Raw genomic sequence first — 18,425 nt, 5'->3', positions numbered from 1 at the left:
AGAAAATCGTGAATATGTATCAACTGAACTGACATTAACAATTTAGGAAAAGGGCTTGGACAGAAACCAGCGCAAGTAGTCTCCCTGAAACTTTCGAACATACTATCCTATAAATGTATTTATAGATTACTAAGTGCATGCCATTGACGAATGATAGTTACGAAAGAGCCTATTGACATTAGATCTTTCACGATTTCCTTTGGAGATGGATTGCAGTTAATACACAAGTATCAGAAAATTGAATGTACTTTTTGGATGCCTTTTGTCCAACTGACTGAAACTAAAATTTCAGATTGAATTACAATTTTATTCAAAGAATCGCATACCGAACTACATTTGTTTAAGTTAAGTTTTAGCTATCGCATTTTCACGTATGCGAAAGTAAAGATCGACATTCGATCAACTCCTAAACGAATTCTGTTTCCAAATTAGACACAGATATACTTTTTAGATATTACATCTGTACACCAAATTTTATACATCTAGTTCTTTAATTTTTTATTTATTGTGTAAGCTTATATTTGATCTCTATACAAACTTCTGAATGGAAATTTGACAGAAATCTACAGACTTTGGTATAAAGACTATAAACCTAATATCAGTCATTTAGCTTAAAGAATTTTTATGTTAATACGTTTAGAGATGGACAGACTGATAGACATGAATTCAGAAATATACTTTTCGTATTCAGAGAGGTTTGAAACGTAGAGATTCATCAAAATCTGAAATTGGAACTTTTTCACGATTACAATATTACATAGAAAATGTTGTATTAGAAGGCAAGAGATCTATGGCGTTATAGCCAATCTTCTGGGCATTTGTAATAAATAAATAAATACTACAAAGAAAGTAAAAATAGAAGAAAAGTTTTTCTTTTTTGATGTTCATCAAAACTGTTCATTAAAAAAGCCAATCTTCTGGGCATTTGTAGTAAATAAATAAATACTACATAGAAAGTAAAAATGGAAGAAAAGTTTTTCTTTTTGATGAACTGTTCTGTAAATAAACACTTAAAATTAATAGTTTTAATCACTAAATCGGAGCTTCTAATGTAGCATTAAAGAAAAAGTCAATATAAATCGACAAACGAATATGAAATCGAGGATATTATTATAAAATTGTTTAACACTTAATCGTAGTGAGTTGATAAGCATTAGTTCTTATAAGCATTATCAAAGTTTTAATTTTTGAACATGCAAAATCAGTTCATAAATTAAATAAAAGTTATTAGTGAACATTTTCTTACCGTCTCTAAGGCGTTGATATCTAGTCCAGCTTCTTCTAATTCGCACTGAAGTCGTATTCTGTCGGCAGGTCTCGGACTAGTTTTCAGCAAGGTATTTAGGAATTTTAAAGCTGCAGTCTGAAAGAAATTTGGAATATTTATTATGAAATTAAACTGAATAATTTCTTAACTGCTTTGCTAAGGGGAACGCAGAAACTGTCTCACTTTTTCCGGACAGTTTTGCATTTGACGCTAATAAACCGTGATACTTTCGTTATTATGGCGAACTTTGCGTAATCGTGGCATATAAATAGCGATTTAATATACCCTGCCCTTAACTTTTACCGGCTACTCCGACCGGATCACAGCGACAGCAACATTTGGTGGGAACAACTGTGGTTGAGTCCTAAGGACGATCACCGGCCACAGTACAACCCTTCCAGCGGGAAGCACGTCCTATCATCGACATGAGGCAGCCGATCCCAAACCATTACTGTACCCATCTGGGTGGCGAGAACCAACTACTATACCGGAAGCTTCTCTTCCTCATTTCCGAGGTGATCCCCCCTCCCAGTGGGATTAAACAAGGAGGTAACTTTTATCTTTAACCGACCATTTCAACCTCCCGGAAGGCACACGGATAAATCTGATTGACTGGACCGCCGTGACAACAATACTGGCAAGAACTATAATTGAGTCATAAGAGCCATTCTGGCTACAGTACAATCTTTTCATTGGAAGTACGTCCATCATCGCTAGGATGTAGCCTACCCCACTATTCTGTACCCACCAGTGTGGCGAGAACCAACCACCATATCGGAAGCTTCTTTTCCTCATTTCTGAGATGACCCCCGGAGGGAGATACAAAGAGACAAAATAAACCACGTGGAACTGAAATGTGACTGCAATAAAGGAATACAAAATTAACAGAAAAAATTTAATCCAATAGAACGTTAAATTTTCCAAACATATTTTCTTTTTAATAATTAAAAAGAATGATTAATTTCTGAAATAAAACTTCCAGAAGAGAATATATTCGTTTTGACAGACAATGGTTTTCAAACTCATAGAAATGTGAAATGAACTGATATCACAAACTAGGAATGGAACATAGTATTATGTAACGGATTGAGATATAATTGTGAAATGGGCCATTTCCAGCTCTGTTCCCAAAGAAAAAAAAGCATAAGTAATAAGAATCAAATTCTGAATTGTTTGGATGATTTTTTTTTTATTTTTTAAAAATCTCTTTAATACAGTAATTACTGCAATTTATTTGGATATTTTCAAATGAATTTATAAAACATAAAATATCTAATTGATCATGAAATCCAAATTATTCTAATTTATATACTGCAGATACTGTTAAATGTACCGGTAGCAGAGAAAGTTTTCCCATCTCATTACAATATTTAGTTTTTAAAACATAAAATGTTCTTTGCATTAGCATTTTATCTTTATGAGACCTTTCAACATTGGCATTATATTCATCAATATATCCTTGCCCTCTTGTTGTTACACCATTTATTGCGAAATCATTATTTTCAAATATTGATGGAAATGTTGATATACTTTTACGAAATGTTGATATCCAAATGTTGATATACGTTATATAAATGTTGATATCGAAATGTTGGTATACGAAATGTTGATATACAAATATTGCGGTTGATATACTAAATGTTGATATACATATATAATGTTGATATCCTTCAAATATCGATACACTGATGATTGAAATATTCATGTATTTTATCAAAGATAAGTTAAATTCGGCTTAATTTTCTAATTTTGAAAATATTCTTATAATAGAAAATAAAATAGACGAAATAGTATTTCCACTTAGATCTGATAGAAAAATTATTACACAATAATGAAAAATTGGCATTTTTTTATTTCATTGTAAAAGTATACATATTGCGGTAATTTTCAGAAATGTGCAGTTCAGATGATGATGCTTTCTTTTTCAGATGAAATACAATAATTTACTATCAAAGCAGTAATTTTCGATGATCTCATCTTTTCAGAGAAAGGAAACAATCCTAATTTCCATGTGATTTTTTTTTTTGTCCTGTCACAGCAATTTATAAGGTCCTGAGAGTTTAACCTTAGAAAGTGAATAAGTATGCAGCCATAAAATCTGCAAAACAAAGAACGTTGGTGGTCTATATTTGGGAAAAATTCATGAAATTGCGTAATTTCCCCAGTTATGTTTAAATTTATGGAATAAAAAAATATTCTACATCTTACAGTATGCTTTGACACTTAATTCTATTTCAAGTCAAACCTAAGGTAAATAAGATCAACGATGCGGAAAATGACATAAATTTCGATTGTCTGAATTTTATAAAATTGCCTCGAAACTAAAATGCAGCCGCACTTTCACGACTAAAAAGAAAATTTGAAAGATATATTAGAAAACTGTTCAGACTTTGACCTTTTTATTGACTGTATTTCTCAGGAAACTTGATTTTTCTATTGTTTGCAGATGTGACTTCGAACGTGAAACGATAAATATTCTCGCTATCCGGAGAACTAGAAGAAAGTGAATTTAATCATTTGTTCTTAAATCAGAAAACGATTTTTCTTCAGCAGCAAGTGAGAATGTTTCTACTTACCCCTCTTTTTACGTACTTTTTTATTTCTATTTCTAAGAAATAATCTATAACATTTATTAATCTCATTTCTGTCATGGTTAATTGAACTAATAAAAAAGGAAATAAAGAGATCGATCAATTGAGAATGTGTTTCGAATGGTTGTGAATATTTTCTTTATTTATCAATATTTTTCAGTTTTAATGCTCTTATGGCAGGAAATGAAACGATAATGCGATTAAATTTTTCTGAAGAGAGGAAAGCAAGAGCGTGGAATTATTTTTATAATTTATTTGTTTCAAAATTAAAAACAGGACGGAAAAGAGAATATATTATCTCATAAAAAAAGAAAGAAGGAAAGAAAAAAAGGAAAGATGAATCTCTTAGAAATACTTATGATTATAAATTCACACATTTGTTACGCTAATTAATAAAAGTTGCCACAAAATAATGTGAATTTTATTGAAGTAAAAGATAAATACGAAAATTTGATACATAGAAACGACAGTCAGCATAATTTAAATAGAAAAAGGGAAAATAGTTGATGTATCGTAAGACTTAAAGAGAATAAATAAATTTATTACATTAAATTTAAATTCCAATGAGAGAGAAAAATATGAATTAATTATATAAAAGAAGGGGGAAATGATTAAATGCAAATCATAAAAATTGACAGAGGAAATAAAAAATAAAAATAATCATCTTACGAATCTGCTAATAATCGATGAAGAAAATAAGTTTTCAGAATTTTTTTTTTTATGGGAATTAGAAATGGAATTACATTTGTAAAAATTATTTATCCTTAGTAAATTAAATGAAAAAAAGTAAAGGCTTAATTACATGCAACAAATTCTTCTTTCTCAACAATTAGAATTTCTTTATCTAGATGTTTGCAGACGATTTCGTCCTCAGTAGTCATCGTACATCTTTCATTAGTATTCAAGAACAGATATGCATAACTCTTAGTATAATAGATAACTTAATACATATGCATAACAAATAATGTATTGGAGGCGAAAGAGAAAGGATTGATCTTTAAAACGATATAATTTGAACGACAAAATAATTTTAATTGGGAAATAGAAAATACTAATGTAAAAAGTTTCAAGTAATTAAATTTTCCAAATATAATCAAATACACTGTATTTAAGTGATGTATTTGATGGATTCTTTTAAAGAGGATTCATAATAAATTTTTGCGCGAATGCACAAGATTAGTTCAATTATTTAGAGGATAACTAAAATAAGTGAATAATTTAATTTGCAAAGTGGACAGCTGACATTAAGTGAAAAAGTTCTGAAGTCTGCTTGATTCAAAGAACCTTACATCTCTTCTTTATTATTTAAGGAATTTAAGAAAACTAAAATTTAATTTTGGAAGATTTCTTGATTAAAAAACGAGAAAAAAAAATATTCTGTTATTGTTTCAAGAGGCATCTCATTCTTTAGCTTTAATGAAAGAAGTACAAATATGAAATAGAACCCAAATAAATACAAGAATATAGAACATTTTGTTATGTTGAAATGTTCTATTTATGGAAATAAAGAAAGATCCTTGCAGAAACACATTTTGGATGTGATTTAAAGGCAGTTTTAAGGAGAAAATGTTTTATAATGGGTTTTCGAAAATATTTAAACAGTTCCAAAATTTTTTCAGTTTTAGAATTTTTTTATAAAACATTCGAAATCTATAGAGATGTCAAAAATTTACTTAATTATAATGACAAATCGGATTGAATGCAGGAAAACTAAGAACTAATGTACGTAAAAGAGTTGCTTGCATTAATTCTTTAGATGCATACTAAAATTAAAACTTTAAATATGAGCATTTTAAATATAAATATTTATTTTCTAGATAAAAGAACACACCTTATTTGCAATTATGATAAAACCTCCTGATATCATTAAATTATTATATCAGATAAGTTGAAAAATTTAATACATTGAAGCTATAATATAATTGTACAAATAAATAATTTTTTATAATTGTAAAAATATAAATTTTATAATTGTAATGTTATAACTGTAAATATTAATGCATTTTTTTTGTGCTGCGTAATTTTTTTAAACAAGAGCAATAGTTTTAAATTATTATTAGGTTATAAAATTATTATTATTTTTTAAAGTTAATTATTAAATTATTATTATTAAAATATACAATGTTAATAGAGTTTTTTTTAGGAAGACAGATTTTTCATTTCATTTAGCTCTATGAAAGAGTGCAGAAATTAAGCAAAGGTAAAAAAGCTTTAATATTTCAATTCTTTAGAAATTTATTTTTTCAAGATTTTTTCTTTAAGCTTATGTTTTGATTTTTAATTTACTTTCATATATATATATGATTCATCAAAACTCGTAAATTCCCTTATGATTTTGAGAGTTTCATTAATATATTAGCAACAAAAAGATAAATTACCTGAAAGGCAGGCGGAGAAGCAATACTACTTTGCAGCAGGCCCACCAGAAACTTAAATCTCACTGGTTCTCCGAAAAGTACTCGAATTGCTGTGAGAGCTTCAAGAATCAGTGCGTGACCGCGACTAGAGATCTCCAGAACACGGACCAGCAGCTGAAAGAACAAAATAAAGCGGCCATCAATTAAGCAAATTATACTTAGTTTCTATTCCCTTTCTTCCTCCCCAAGCTTTGCAACTAACTACCTCTTTTCGTATTCAGCCCTAAAATAAAACGCAACAATTAAACATTGCTGAATTAGAAGCTTAATTTGACACCGAAAAATATGATCACGAAAATGATGCATTGTTCTTAATATTCTTAAAGTTTTCGTGCAGAAATTGGAACTATTTTTTTTTAGATGGACTTTTTAAATAATTATATAAATTAACACTGAAGCATTCTCTTTCCTTTAAACGGAAAACAATTCTAAAAACAGAATGCAAATGATAGTTGGAAATTTCATTCCAGGTTAAGTTTCAATAATTGTTAATGTTAAATAATATATTAAATGTATTGGGTTTTCAAGTTGCGAAAGAATTAGATCACAAATTTAGGTAGTGTTTGCTCAAAGTCTTTAACGCATAATTAATGCGCATTAAGGGAAATAAAATTAATTCAGCGGAACTAATACCTATCACCTCTTAAATAATTTGACATTAAAAGTGGAACAAATTTGACTTGGATTTCAAAATGATTAAAAAAATGCAAGATACATATTTCTATTTGGAAATGATCATACAGATAGTCACAAGTTTATTAAAACAGTTATTTTGCTCTTAATTTTCCTAATAGAAATTTGATTCGTTAGGAATAAGGGAATTTTTTTTTATTTAATCAAATATTAAAAATTTATTAAAAAATTTTTTTTGTTTATCGGGATACCAAATATTTATTGAAAATTTTTAATTGCCATACTTATTTTCATTAAACAGAGATTTAAAAAAATAAACCGTCAACAATTTGGCGAACTTAGTTCAACATTTTATAAGAATTCGCATTTTAGATGCTAAACCTGCGTACCATATTTTATCCATCTAGCTTTTTATGTTTTGCAATCATAAGTTCACATCAAGCAATTAGACAAACAGGCTTCCTCTGACTTGACGTCTTCCAAAATTTGATACAAATCTGTACATTTAGTCTTAAGTCCATATGCCAATGTTTATATGTCTAGCTCAAAGCGGTTTTGAGTTTTTCATGCTCGCAGATACACGTTTTTCGAAATGTGTTTTTCGAACTCAGGGGATATGAAAGGTGGAATTTCGTCAAAATCTCCGATCCGAATTTTTCAAAGATTACAATACTTTCTTTGTATTTCTTATACAAAAAAGTAAAAACGCAATGGAAACAGAATGAACTAATCTCTTGAATGTGAATTTTGTTTCACTTTCTACTTTTAAATAAATATCTTTAAAACAGAAAACATAGTAAAATATTTTTAAAGAGTTGTAACACAGACCAGCTATTTTGTGAAACAAATCAATACTATCGTGAATTCAAATCACAAACGTCAGTGGAATAAACTTTTTATTATAAAAGTTGTAAATTCAACCTTGTTATTTTGCTCGTTTTTGTGCAACAATGTTTCACTTCACCGCTGACAGAAGAAAAAAGAGCAAAAGAAGAAAGTGGACGATCCAGAAATTAAAATTCAACAACAAATCAAGATTCTATCGTAAATTCGAATCACATCATCAGAGGAATCAGTGATAAACAAAGCAAAAGAAGAAAGTAGATGGTCCAGAAATTAAAAACAAACAAATCAATATTCTATGGTGAATTCAAATCATAAACATCAGTGGAATAAATTCTTAATTTTGCGTTGTTATTCTGCTCGTTGTTGTACAACAATGTTTCATTTTGCTCCTGAAAGAAGAAAACAGAACAAACGAAGAAAGTAGATGGTCCAGAAATTTAAATCTAACAACAAATCAATATTCTATGGTGAATTCAAATCATAAACATCAGTGGAATAAATTCTTAATTTTGCGTTGTTATTCTGCTCGTTGTTGTACAACAATGTTTCATTTTGCTCCTGAAAGAAGAAAACAGAACAAACGAAGAAAGTAGATGGTCCAGAAATTTAAATCTAACAACAAATCAATATTCTATGGTGAATTCAAATCATAAACATCAGTGGAATAAATTCTTAATTTTGCGTTGTTATTCTGCTCGTTGTTGTACAACAATGTTTCATTTTGCTCCTGAAAGAAGAAAACAGAACAAACGAAGAAAGTAGATGGTCCAGAAATTTAAATCTAACAACAAATCAAGATTCTATCGTGAATTCAAATCACAAATATCAGTGGAATAAATTTTTAATCAGAGAAAATGAAAACGAATAATTCTGCTTCGTTATTTTGCTCGTTTTGTACAACAATGTTTCATCTCACTGCTGACAGAAGAAAACAGAGCAAAAGAAGAAAATGGATGTTCCAGAAATTAAAATGATTTCTTTTGCGACAGCCTAGTGACAGGTCGCTAAGTTGAAAAGTAACAGTCGTGGCAATTTTTTATTCCCGTTCATTTACCAGCAGAAACGTTGCCGACAAATGGATGAAAAAAGAACACGCAATCAGCTGCAATGTAATAAGAACCATTCATTTTATTTTCCAGGCATTGTTCTTTTAGAACAAAATCTTTCATCTTCTGAGAATAAGACATCGACGAATATTAATGATTATCAGCTTTCATTTTTCGGAATTCCTTTTGAAAAGAGTTCGAAGACCATTTCTCATATATTAAAGACATTACATGGCATCAACATTTTAATCTAAGGGCTGTTTGCATTTAAAAAAAAAGAGGTTTTAATGACTTGTGATTTTTTTGTAAAAGCAGTTCTTAAACTTGCTTGAAACAGTGATATATTGCAATGTCAGTCGAAACTTCAAATTGGTTTTTTGCAGCTGCTGCTATACTTTTGAAGACAAAATGATCGATCATATTTCGTTTGCATCAGCAGATGGAGAACGAATTGAATGCAGATGATTTGCGTAACCAGAAATCTTGAATGGATTTAAGTTGAACGACCCTTTAAATATCTTTTTATTCTACTGTCAGATGGAATGCTTTTCATGGTTTGAATCTTATCTTCAGAATAGCGCAGAATCAAAATAACATTGTTTGATGGAAATGGAAATTCATGAAGGAAAGTCGTTCTTAGAGATAAACAAATTAAAAATTTTTTAAAAAGAAAGATGCTGTTTACTTTTCATTTTTTTTTAAAAAAATCTTTATTTACTCAAGATAAGTTTATTAGGAAGGCTTTTGACTTTAAAGGGCGTTACTAATTTTCGAAAAACTCTTAAAGTATTCAAAATACTTTTGCTCATTTTTTAAAATAACATTTGCCAGAATAAATTAGATTTTCAAGTAAATAAAGTCAATAAAGGAAAAAAATACTTAAAAGCGTAAATAACTATGTTTCTATTTCATTAAGCAGGTTATTTCATTCTAAAGCAGGCCTGAAGAAATAAAAAGTTTTGAAGCAAAGTAAATAATAATTTATTTGTTTAATATTATTTTTCCAAATCCATTAAGGATAAAATATTCGAAATGAATCGTGTTTGGGAGCTTATCACTACAAGAACAAGTTAAATAAATGATATTTAAATCATTTTGATTTCAGGTTATAAATTAAGAAAAATATTTTCCCAAGGAAGACCACACAGACGACGAACTCAACGTATTTGTCGCCTGTAATAATAAATACTCGTATTTTCAAATCCACATGAAATGTAGTTAGTAGTCTGAGAATTTTAAAATATTTTCAAACAATTATCTTAAGTTGCATCTGAATGTTGATCTACTTGAAATTATTTATCAATCTATTTTCTTCCTTTGACTGTTTTTTAAAGTGTTTTGTTTTTGTTTCAAAGCATTTAATGCGTTTCGTAATGTCTTTACTGAAGTTCTAGAATACAATTTTAAACTGAAACCATCAATCCCAAAAGTTCAATGACATATGTCAACAAAACTGCCGTTTCGCAAAATTTGAACTGACAAAACTTGGTTACTGAAAACAATTTTGCAAAGCTATTTCTTAAAAATTGTTAGAAATGTATCTGTTTACAATCTGGATATTATAAGATGATTGATAAAAGTTTAGTTATCAATTATGCGACGCTGTTTTGAAAAATTCCGAGTAAATTGTAAATTTATTGCCTTCACTGTTCTATGTTTTGCTGTTTTCTTTTTCTAAATTTATGAAAGCTACAACATCTATTTCCCGCATATTTAAATTGAGTCATCTTTCCATTTTTGCTTGACTCTTTTATTTACCAACTGACAGTTTAGAATATTATATATATATATATATATATATATTCGATACAATTTCGAATTTTAAACTTCGCTTTTATTCCATTCCGGGAGGCATATTTTATGCACAATAAACGAGTTCGAACTGACGCCCATTCATCACCGATACAAGAACAGAAAAGCTTAAAACGGGACAGAAAATATTTTTACAGGGTTATTTATACTATGAGATTTTGACAGGGATTTCTTTACACGTATCGATTTAGGTAAGGGAATTATAGGGATCTTTTAAAAAGAATTCGCTTTGATTGACAATTTTTCAACACAATTCACTCGGAGCGTTTGAAAGTGCAGATTTAAGCATTTTTAGAGCTCGTGTTGAATTAATTAAATAAATAAAATGGAATTATGTGAGGAAATAAGAGAACATTTTAGAATGAATTTAATATGGGCTAAATCAAGATAAAACTTTGGAAATTAATTAGGATTAAATTAATTTATAAAATATCACACACACTATATTATATATATATATATATATATATATATATATATATATATATATATATAATGATATTTTAACTTTAATTTCAATTTAATTAACTTCCAAGAATTTATCTTAATTTAGCCCATAGTAACTTCATTCTAAAATATTCTCTTATTTCTTGATCCAATCCCACTGTCTCTACTTAATTAATTCAAGAGAAGCTATGTAAAATTGCTGAATCGATTAAACGCCGACACATTGTCATGGTCCGCTTGAAGGGATAGGAAACTGTCCAGTAAGCACATTCTTTTTTAAAAGATCCCTGTGTTTCCTTTACATGTGATTGCCAGGCGTCAGAAATCTTTAATATGTAAGCATTATTTTACGTGAAGCAGAATGCAATTTGAAGACTGTGAAGAGACTTTTGATTTCGTGACGTCGTTTTATTTTATTTTGAAGAAGCAGGTATATGTACAAGCGATGAGCACACAGAATGACACAGAAAGGAATATGAGGAAAAAGCTCTTGGACATTTTATCCCTGGTCTTATATAACCAGAGAAATTGATAGGGAAAATATTTCTTTACAGTGCTAATATATAATGAGATTTCAATAGGGATTTTTGTTACATGCGCGGACAAGGTAGGGGAAACACAGGGAGGTTTTAAAAAAGAATTTATCTCATCAGCAGTATTTTGTCTCTTCACACAGCGTGTGTGAAAGTTAGTTTTTTAGCTGATTCAGCAGTTTTATAAAGCTTCTCTTGAATTAATTAAGTAGAGACAGTGGGATTGGATCAAGAAATAAGAGAATATTTTTAGAATGAAGTTACTATGGGCTAAATTAAGATAAAACCTTGGAAATTAATTAAATTGAAATCAAGTTAAAATATCATTATATATATATATATATATATATATATATATATATATATATATATATATATATATATATATATATATATATATATATATATATATATATATATATATATATAATTGTTTTTTTCCTACCAATGTTTAGATAGTAGTTAGACATGTCAGCATTTAGGACTGAATGATTAAAGACATCATAAAAAAAAGAATGGAAAAATGAATCATGGTTTAATTATATGATAACAATCTAGATAACCTTTATTACTCTTAAGATAAGTTTTCTCTTTAGATAATTATTATTTAATAAATTCCTTCTATAAAAAAGTCACGGTTCATATTACGAAAGAGTATCAATTCATTTAGTGTGACTGATTGTAATTTTAGTCATTTATACTGTAGAATTTTATTTCACTATTATATATTTAAATATTAGAAAGTTTAGAGTTCTCTTAAATAAAATTGAAGAAATTTTTAAAATAATTCTATATGACTCTATAGTAATTGGATGCAAAAAATTGAAAATACTTTCATAAAGCTACCTATTTAAATGAGCAACGAGTATAGAATTTAATTTGCTGTAATTATCTTTTGAATTCATTACAATTTGTTTAAATAAGAAGAGTAGTTTGCTTTTCCCAAAACTTATGCTTATAATTATGATTGTTTAATGACTATGAGTGTTTTAACAGATTTATAGAGCTAAATAATTGCGAAACATCTGACTTGTCACCATTCGAGAATATTTTATCCTAAGGACTAACTTTAAAATCAGGAATGACAGGATTCATAAAGTTTTTAGTTATTCCAAATGTATTTGTATTTGTATAGAATAATAAAATTTGTTTTGTATTATTTGTAAAATTTGTATTTGTGAAGCATTTGTGATTAAATGTGAAACTTCTAGAAATTATGTATAATCTATACCAATTGACGAATCAATATGAAAACTTAAAACATGATATTTCTTTCTGATAATTACTGCATTAATAGTATTTTTATTATAAATCAAAATATAAATTGCCTCTTTGTGTCGTTTCGTTTAGTTAGTGCAATTATTTTATTGTTATGCAACATTTTTTTAACAAAGAAAATGTAGTCCAGTCATTAAAGAATTAACACCATTAAAAATATGAAACATCCATAGAAAAAAGTAAATTATCTGATTTCATAACTTCAGAAAAATTTGAAAAATAATTTTAACAACCGTAAAAACATGAATTTGCAATCCCTTCAAACTAAACTTTGAAACCACAATAAAACAACGACAAACTCCAAATGAGCCCAAAGAATACCCAGCACCACCTTTTATTTCGAAATTCTTTGACTATCTTTTGCAGTGGCAAAGAATATGAATATTTTGTCACCACCCATTTGTACCACTTCTGTCGAAACAAATCCATTGTTTTTAGCCTGCTTGAAAGACAAAGATATCACTCTCTCATTTGAATTTCTAAGCATCCATGCATGATATGCAGTCGCTGTCCTACAGCCGTAGAGGAATTTCACTTCTCGTTGTAGTTCTTCCTCTTCTAAGCGGATAAGTGTGTCACATTCATGGCTGGTTAGAACTTAATGATTTAACAAGTAGCTTTCACACCTTAAATAATCCATTCGAATAGCAATTAATGGTAATCAAGGCTTATTATAGAAAAGCTAAATATAGGCATTCTGCAGATCTATTTTCCAACATCCGTTTGTTGGCAGAGCTGAAAGCATGAAGGATAAGTTACATTAACATAGGAAAAAAATATTTTTTTTTTTTATGTCATAACGTGTATATTTATAGATATTTTTAAATAGGAAAACGTTGGCAGAATCATGAAAAGGTAAGCAGGTGAAATGAGACCTAAACTTTGCACTCTGACTGTCTTTCATTGACGTTAGACAGAAAAGAGCATAAATGCAAAAAATTATTTGCTTCAATTTAAATAGTATTTTAATTAGTAATTTATAGTAGTAATAGTATTTAATAGTATTTTATTCAATTTAGATAGTAATTTAATAGTAAACAAATTCTATTGAAATTTGTTAACATTTTAAAAGTGAACGACGAAATAAAAAGTATTTCCTAATAATATCTCACTAATTTTCAATGAAATAATTCAAAACAATAATCAAGTATCGTATCAAGTATACTTTTGGCACTGACAACACATACATTATTTTGTTAATAGAATTATGAATATAAAATTATACATAAGAGATTAATCGATATTTATCATTTCGGAATTTATATAAAGCCTGAAATTTGAATTGCCCTCCTTTTGAAATTAAACGCTACCAATATTCAAGATAAATCAGCTGGCCGATTTATCTTGTACAATATACACATAATACACATAATTACAATATACACATAATACACATAATTATAATATAAAAGAATTATTAATCATTGTTATAAAATGAATATAATTTAAAGTTAGGAACTGAAATCAAAGTTGAATCCGTTGGATATAATTTAGACACACACGCGCGCGCGCGCGAATGCATTCACGCACACACGCGCACACGCACGCACACACTTGCTTTATTGCTATTTTTATTGTTTCTACCAAATTGAATTTATCTACACTCACACCTAATTGCAATCAATAAAATGCTTTGCAGAGAAAATATATCAATTTTTAACTGAATATTAGCAGAAATGCTGGAAAGAGAGTTAAGGCAAGCAGACCTCCGTCTTAGTTTAGTTTTAAAGATATAAATTCAAATACTAAAAAAAAATCTGCATTTTAGACATCGGTATACATTGAATATAAATATACTGCGTAGTAACGTGTTTCTGTAAATAGTATTCATTCAAAAACTTGAAAAATGATAGAATAACAGAAGTCAGGTTTCAAAATATGATGAGTCATTATATTTAAAATGAAAGTCAATTATATTTTGCTTCCAGAAAATTGAGAAAGTGTTGTTTTATTTGAGATTTTTTAAAATTTGCTTTTGATGAGTTATTTTAAACATTTTTTTCCTATTTTCCAATTTGTGGAATATCTAGTTATCATTAATTCATTGTTTATCTTAAAACTTATCAAAGATATTTAAGATAAAATTATTTATAAGGAAAATATTTTTAAAATATTTATATTTAAATTAAAAATATTATTAAAATATTTTTCTACTCTTCATCTAGATGGTATTTCAATATTTAATTGGTTTTCGAAATTATTAGGGAAGAAAAAAATATGAAAACATGGAAAAATAAAAATAAATTTATAACAAATGATTCTCAAAAGAAAAGTCGTATGAACACTTGAACCTTAATGCACTCAAAACATATTTTTTTTCATATGCGATTTTACAGCATTAGTTAATAAAATACTTATCTAACTATTAATTTATCTTGAACTATTATATTATGAATTAATATAATAATTCTTTTAATTCTTTTTATTTATTTATTGTCTGTTCTGTTTCCTCTATGCCTGTGAAAGTAGACGTATCTACAGAAATGGAGGGCAAAGAAACCCCTAGGGCAACAATTGGGGGTTGCTGAGATTTAATATTTTTGAATTTATTATGTTTTTGCCTGCTGATATGGCAAAGTTGGTGAAAAAATTAAATACCGTTCGAATCATCTATATTGTCTATTGTACAGCATTACTGAAATATACTAAAAATAATATCGTTTGATTTGTAAATTAAAGCATTTCCGAACTTCATGAGTAATTTCTAAATATATTTTCTTAAATAATTCATAATAAAATTAATAAATTCATCTAGAGGTTTTATACATTTTATGTATATTGATATATAAATTTCAAAAGAACAAAATTAGGGGAAAAAATAATCGTTTTTTTATATATATGAATTTGTGATTCTGTCTCCCGGCCATTTTAAAATCTTCAATATTCGAAATTTTCCAAGGATATTTTCAAATATGAGAGGACTATGTTTAATTTGAATTTCATTTTAGCGATATCAGAAATGTAAAAATATAAAAATTCTTCAGAAATGTAAAAATATAAAAATTTTCAGTATGCTTTACAGCTTTCAATTTCTAATGCGAATTAAAAATTATTACAGAAACGTTTAAAACAAAAATTTTCAGGTCTATTAAATCTGAACTCGTAATTCACCATAATGTCTTCTAATAACAGGCAATTTGTGATTTTTAATCAGAAGGAAATAGAGAATGAAGACTTACAGAAAAAAAAGGAAGCGGAAGCTTATGGATAAAATTAAACGTTTTTAAAAAACCGTCTAAAGGAAAGTGACTGCGTTGTTTCAAGTCATTTCTTACATAAATTCAAAAAATATTGAACGGATCAACATATTTTTTTAAAAAACAGAGGATTTAAGAGGCATGTAATTATTCTTTTAATGTTTTGTGCGCATCAACAAAAGAAAATAGTTAAGTCAAGTAATAATATACCGTAAATGTTTATGATAAAAAACGTTTATGATAAAAAATTGAACAAAATACCGTTATTGACTTAATTTACAAAATTAGAGATTTTTTTTACAAGATTTAAATATTTATAAACTGAAATTTTATCAGAGAATTAATCGAAAAGAAAAACATAACTGAAGGATTTAAAAAAAAATGAATTTTTTGTAAAGTTTTGTTCAGTCTTTTTTAAAAATGAAATTATCGTAAAGTAAAAGTCCGAATTATTGTTTTATCAGAATCAGCAGAATTACAAAAAAAAAAAAAAAAAAAAAAAAAAAAATTCGAATCCAAATCGATCGCATTTTTATGAAACTTATTAAAATGGGCTGAAATTAAGTCTTACAACAATTATTTTCCAAGATTTATCTAGTTTTAATCTAATTGAGTTTTGGAATTTCTAACAGTAAGACGTTTTAAAATTGTTTACGAAATTACCTCAAAAACCTCGTAATTATTGATTTCATCCCTTTCTTTTTATTATATAGCTTTTCACTAATATAATAAAATTTATCCCACCTAAAAAAATTCTGCAGGATAAATAATGAACTAGAAGTTTTGGCCTGAAAACGGACAAAATATGTAATATTAAATTTGACATTTCTTATATTTTAACTTTAAAATTTTACTCGTTATTATGGGAGCTATTAAATAACTCTTAATTTCCCATTACAAAACAAAGAAATTTCATATTTACAAAAAATAAATTGCAAAAATAAATTCAATTTAAAAACCGTAATATTAATAGCGCTATTAATCGTGATTTCCATGAATTTCTTATATCACATTTTTGAATTCAACACGATGCATTTATTTCAAAATGAAATCTGAACTCCGTGAACAATTAAAGTTAGTCACAAAAAAATCCAAATTTTAACTCATTTTATTGAGACATTTTTATATGACGACGACAACACCTAAACCAGCATTCTCCCTCTAAGTTCCACGCCACACCAACGAAAGATCGTTTGATTCTTGATACTAGTTTTAACATTACCGACATTAAACTAGATTTTCTAAATCTCCCTTGGCGAATTCCGAAAGTAAAAGCCGAGAACTTACCACAAGATCACCACGTTCTTTTCGATACACACAGGAAAAAAAATCTGAAATATTTTAACTCAAGAAGCAGTTTATGCCATTTTATTCCTAAGTTCTGCTTCTTCACAAATCTTACTAAAATTTCTTAAATTTATTACAGGGAGAAAATGTATCTGTGATTAAAAGAAGACATGAAAATACACCGATAATGATTGACTCAGGAGGATATAAAATATTCACATTATGATAAATGAAATGTTATTTCAAATTTAAAATTGATGCATTTCTATCAATATTTTGTTTGAAATCGTGATTATATAAAGTCTTTTGTTAAGACATCTATTTTTCTATCAAGCCATTTTATGAGTCTCAAACTTTTTTAAATACAAATCAAAATATGTTGTGTTTGGAATTTGTTAAAAAAAATTAATTAATTTGTTTATTTAAAAATTTATTTATTTAAATTATATTTATTATTATTAAAAAATTAATTTATTTGTTAAAAAATAAATAATATCTATTAACATGAATACAAAGAATCAGTATTTACGTTTCAAAGAGATAGTCAACATTTGTTTGCTGAAAAAATAATGTAGTGAGTAATAATTAAAATTTTTATTTAGTCAAGCAAAATTATGTTGTTTTATATTAAAAAAAAATCCCTAGAAATTATCTTAAGTTAATTTTAAAGAACATAGAATTTCAGTTTGAATTTGTCGAAATCTTTAATGCTATTTAAATAATTCTTTCGAATTTCAGAAAAAAAAAATATTTAGTTCGATACTGCTTTTTATTTCTATAATTCAGATTCAAATTTCTTTTAAACAAAGTAAAGCAAAATTTTAGTTGGGAAGATCGTAGGATTTTATAGCATCTGTGTATGATAAGAAAAGTAAATGAAAAAAAAAAAAAAAAAATGAGGCATTCTCATTATAAGAAAGCATCTTACGAAAAATCTCGTTAGATGTCGCCACGACAAGTAGCAGAAAAAAAAATGAAAGAAAGAAGTAGAGGCAGAAGAAAAAAAATCTTCCATAACTTTTCTCAATATTTTTGAAGAAAGAGTATAAAAAATATCGATTTTTTTTTAAA

General features: G+C 27.5%; 1 protein-coding gene across 3 annotated transcripts in view; it reads right to left on the bottom strand.

The window, feature by feature from the left end:
* Positions 1 to 18,425, bottom strand: part of LOC129984355 (uncharacterized) — a 158,682-nt gene that overhangs the window by 8,564 nt on the left and 131,693 nt on the right. For all 3 annotated transcript variants that reach the window (XM_056094224.1, XM_056094225.1, XM_056094226.1), the window contains 2 exons: positions 6,237 to 6,389; positions 1,247 to 1,363 (listed from right to left, as the gene is read on the bottom strand). In XM_056094224.1, the coding sequence (XP_055950199.1) occupies positions 1,247 to 1,363; positions 6,237 to 6,389 (270 nt within the window). The remainder of the gene's footprint in view (positions 1 to 1,246; positions 1,364 to 6,236; positions 6,390 to 18,425) is intronic.

This window comes from Argiope bruennichi, chromosome 9, assembly GCF_947563725.1.
Source record: "Argiope bruennichi chromosome 9, qqArgBrue1.1, whole genome shotgun sequence".
Classification (NCBI taxonomy): domain Eukaryota; kingdom Metazoa; phylum Arthropoda; class Arachnida; order Araneae; family Araneidae; genus Argiope; species Argiope bruennichi.
Note: the sequence above shows the minus strand (reverse complement) of the source record. Positions and strands in the feature narration are given on the sequence as shown.